At 41.7% G+C, this 3199-nt stretch overlaps 1 protein-coding gene across 1 annotated transcript; it reads left to right on the forward strand.

The window, feature by feature from the left end:
- The first annotated feature begins 385 nt into the window (after positions 1-385).
- LOC147620158 (uncharacterized) lies at positions 386-2299 on the forward strand. The gene is made up of 4 exons (XM_086772705.1): positions 386-426; positions 711-819; positions 1051-1180; positions 1404-2299. The coding sequence occupies exons 2-4, from the start codon at positions 720-722 to the stop codon at positions 2122-2124; spliced, it is 951 nt and encodes a 316-aa protein (XP_086628831.1). The 5' UTR covers positions 386-426; positions 711-719; the 3' UTR covers positions 2125-2299.
- The last annotated feature ends 900 nt before the right edge of the window (positions 2300-3199 follow it).

The raw sequence follows: 3199 nt of genomic DNA on the forward strand, positions 1-3199 counted from the left end.
ATATAATATTATATATATATATATATATATATAATGTTTTTAAGTGTGTGTTGACATGCATTGTAAAAAACCACCTTTTTTAAAACTCTTTTTTTCCCATCTAGAAACTGCCTTGTTTTTTTGTGGGAAAGTAGGATTGAAAGGAAGGTTTGGGGGGGGCAAGGATCCAAACCTCTTTTCTTTAAGACGTGTCATTAATACGACATTTCTACGCGTTTGGAGCGCGTTCCGACTCTTCTTGACTGATACTGCGGATGCGACCTGCCTCCCTCTCTTACAGCTCACGTTCTACTGTCCAGTCGTAGACAATTCTGTAATCTGGGTTTATTTATCAATTATACTCAGTTGTGCGGCTCAAAACTATTCGTAAAATCACCTGATTTCCACGCATCACCCTCTTAAGTTGGAATCCATCTTCTAATTAATGTAATCAGCCGTCCGAACTTGTACTCGTTTATCACATTTGTTTACTTAAAAGAACTGAAATCACGTGCTTCCTAGCTCGACGTAGTAGCTGTGCGCCAAATGACTCTCCACATTCCCATATATATGTTTCATTAAGCACCTCGCTCTTCATGCAAAGACTGATCTCTTCTCTTTGCAGCAGAAGTCCAATATTTAAGTCTCCTAAATCTGCATCATCATCTCCTAATTGTTGCGTTTAATTGGATTGGCAACTTATCCAAAAACAGTTGTTGTATTTTGAGTAGATTAGTAGAATGAGGAAGGGACTCTGGTCCCCCGACGAAGATGAGAGGTTAACCACGTGCATCTCCAAGTATCAGAGCGGTAGCTGGAGAGACATTGCAAGGAAAGCCGGTAATGTTACTATACTGTTTTTTAATGTGATGCTTTGCAGAAAAGTGTGTGGTGGAAGAGTGTAGTGAAAAGAAGAACATGACAACCCTGCAATGGATCATGAGAAACCTTTATAGTGCTCGTGATCATCAATGGGTCATCTGCTGCAACCCATTTGACCTAGAAAGTGGGTTTGTGTTCTGATTGCTGTATTCGCTTCAAGGCTTTGATACAGTTTGTTGATTCAAGCAGGGCTGAAACGTTGCGGGAAAAGCTGCCGAAGGCGTTGGATGAACCACTTGAGGCCCGATTTAAAGCGGGGAAGGTTCACACCTGTGGAAATCAGACTGGTGGTGGAATTGCACGAGGCCCTTGGCAACAGGTAGGATGGTATTTATCTCTCCTGCACAAATCATATGCAGAGATATGGTCACACATTTACTTCTCCATATGATATGGCCACATGTCTTTCACATGCAGCCCATTAGATGTGCAGGTATTGTAATTCTAATAGCCGCCATGTTACACAGGTGGTCACATGTCTTTCACATGCAGCCCATTCGATGTGCAAGTATTGTAATTCTAATAGCCGCCATGTTACACAGGTGGTCAGAGATCGCGGCCCATCTCGTCGGAAGAACAGACAATGATGTGAAGAACTTGTGGAACACACAGATCAAGAGGCAACGTCTCAAAATACACAAACAAGCTGATGGTGGCCGGGATCAGCTCGATCTGGACAAGCTAGTGCAGCTTGCAGCTGCTAAAAGATGCTCCTCTGATCATCTGCAAGAGTACACAGGCGCACCATTGCCCTCTTCAGAGGCCCATGCAAGAACTACACTAAAGCTACCTAGAACACCTCCTGCTACTGCTACTGCTACTCCTCCTCCTCTAAACAAGACAGTCTTCACTTGCCCTTTCAATCCTGTAGCGGACGTTGATCATCGGCTGCAGGCAATGCAGGCTTGGGCATGCAGCAGCGGCCTTCATTGGGCTAGTACTAATGAAGAATGCAGCGCTAGCAGTACTGTAACCTCCGCTAGCAGTATCACAAGTACAATTACTGACAACGATGATATTAATCAGTATCGTAATTTTTCAATTTCGGAATCCGAACCCTTCATCTTTACGCCCGAATGTTATGAAGACTGGATTCGATGCCTCCTGCATGATAATATTGATTCAACCACTTATAATATCTATCATGAGGCTCACCCAGAGATTAAAGGCTCGCAACGCAATAGTAATTACTGTTGGAGCAGCTTGGAAGCGCCAGACTTGTTGCAGTTACCACCTGACATGATATTTGGGGTTGAGCTTTGATATATAATCTACACACTGAGATCATAACCTAGGCATGGCCTTCTATCAATCTATTATTTATTTTTTTATATCCACTTTGTTCTTTTTACTTGTAGAAGCCTCTTTCTCTATGATTCTTCTCCCCTTAACTTTTCCCTACGATACAAACATGTTTTAAAACATAGATTGGACCATATTGGTAACTCTTAAGTAATGTTAAACTTTATTAAGGTTTGGTAGACCTTAAAGAGATGGAAGTTTGAGTGGGATACCTCTCATCACCCCTAGTAAATGATTGGGAATTAATAAGTATGAAATCGAGTAAGAGAAGATTGTTTTCCTTGAATTGTGGAATTATGGTTAATATGCTGTTAGAGGGGCCCATAGCTCAAAACAAAAATGGAGTGTGGAAAAATGAGGGGAAAATATAATAAATAAATGATGATGTGTAATGAATCCTATAAGGTGGCAGGGATAGCATTGCAAAGGGGAGGATAAGAGTAGGTACTAAAAGACGAAAATAGAAGGCGCATGGACAAAGGAGAAAGACGGAGAAAAGGTTCCAGAAGGCAGCAAGGTGGCGACGCGAGGAAAAAGGGGTTTTTAGGATGATTTACGAGATAGACAAGGAGACAAGAGACAGAGGAAAAACGAGAAGTGCAGGAGTGAGTGAAGTGGGAGAATTACCTACAGTGAAGCAAGCTAGTTGTAGACAAAAGATCTTCTAGTTTTCGAGGGGAGCAGAAGTGATGTTCAGAGCAATCGAAGTGAATTCGGGTAAATCAGAGCAGAGAAGGTGCTAAGACTCAGAGAATCAATCAAGATAGGTGTTCCCAATGGTTTCTGTGAGTGAGGTGTCTCTATTAAGGTTTGGTAGACCTTAAAGAGATGGAAGTTTGAGTGGGATACCTCTCATCCACCCCTAAATGATTGGATTGTGGAATTATGGTTAATATGCTGTTAGAGCTGCCCAAAGCTCAAAACAAAAATGGAGTGTGGAGAAATAAAGGAAAAATATAATAAATAAATGATGATGTGTAATGAATCGTAGGTGGAAGGGATAGCATTGCAAAGGGGAGGATAAGAGTAGGTACTA

This window comes from Cibotium barometz, chromosome 32 (assembly GCF_041138505.1).
Source record: "Cibotium barometz isolate CiBa-2024 chromosome 32, ASM4113850v1, whole genome shotgun sequence".
NCBI lineage: Eukaryota > Viridiplantae > Streptophyta > Polypodiopsida > Cyatheales > Cibotiaceae > Cibotium > Cibotium barometz.

Coding starts and splice junctions, on each gene's coding strand:
- LOC147620158 (XM_086772705.1), top strand. CDS start 720: ATGAGGAAGGGACTCTGGTCCCCCGACGAAGATGAGAGGTTAACCACG. Junction 820..1,050: donor AGACATTGCAAGGAAAGCCG/GTAATGTTACTA, acceptor TGATTCAAGCAG/GGCTGAAACGTTGCGGGAAA. Junction 1,181..1,403: donor CACGAGGCCCTTGGCAACAG/GTAGGATGGTAT, acceptor CATGTTACACAG/GTGGTCAGAGATCGCGGCCC.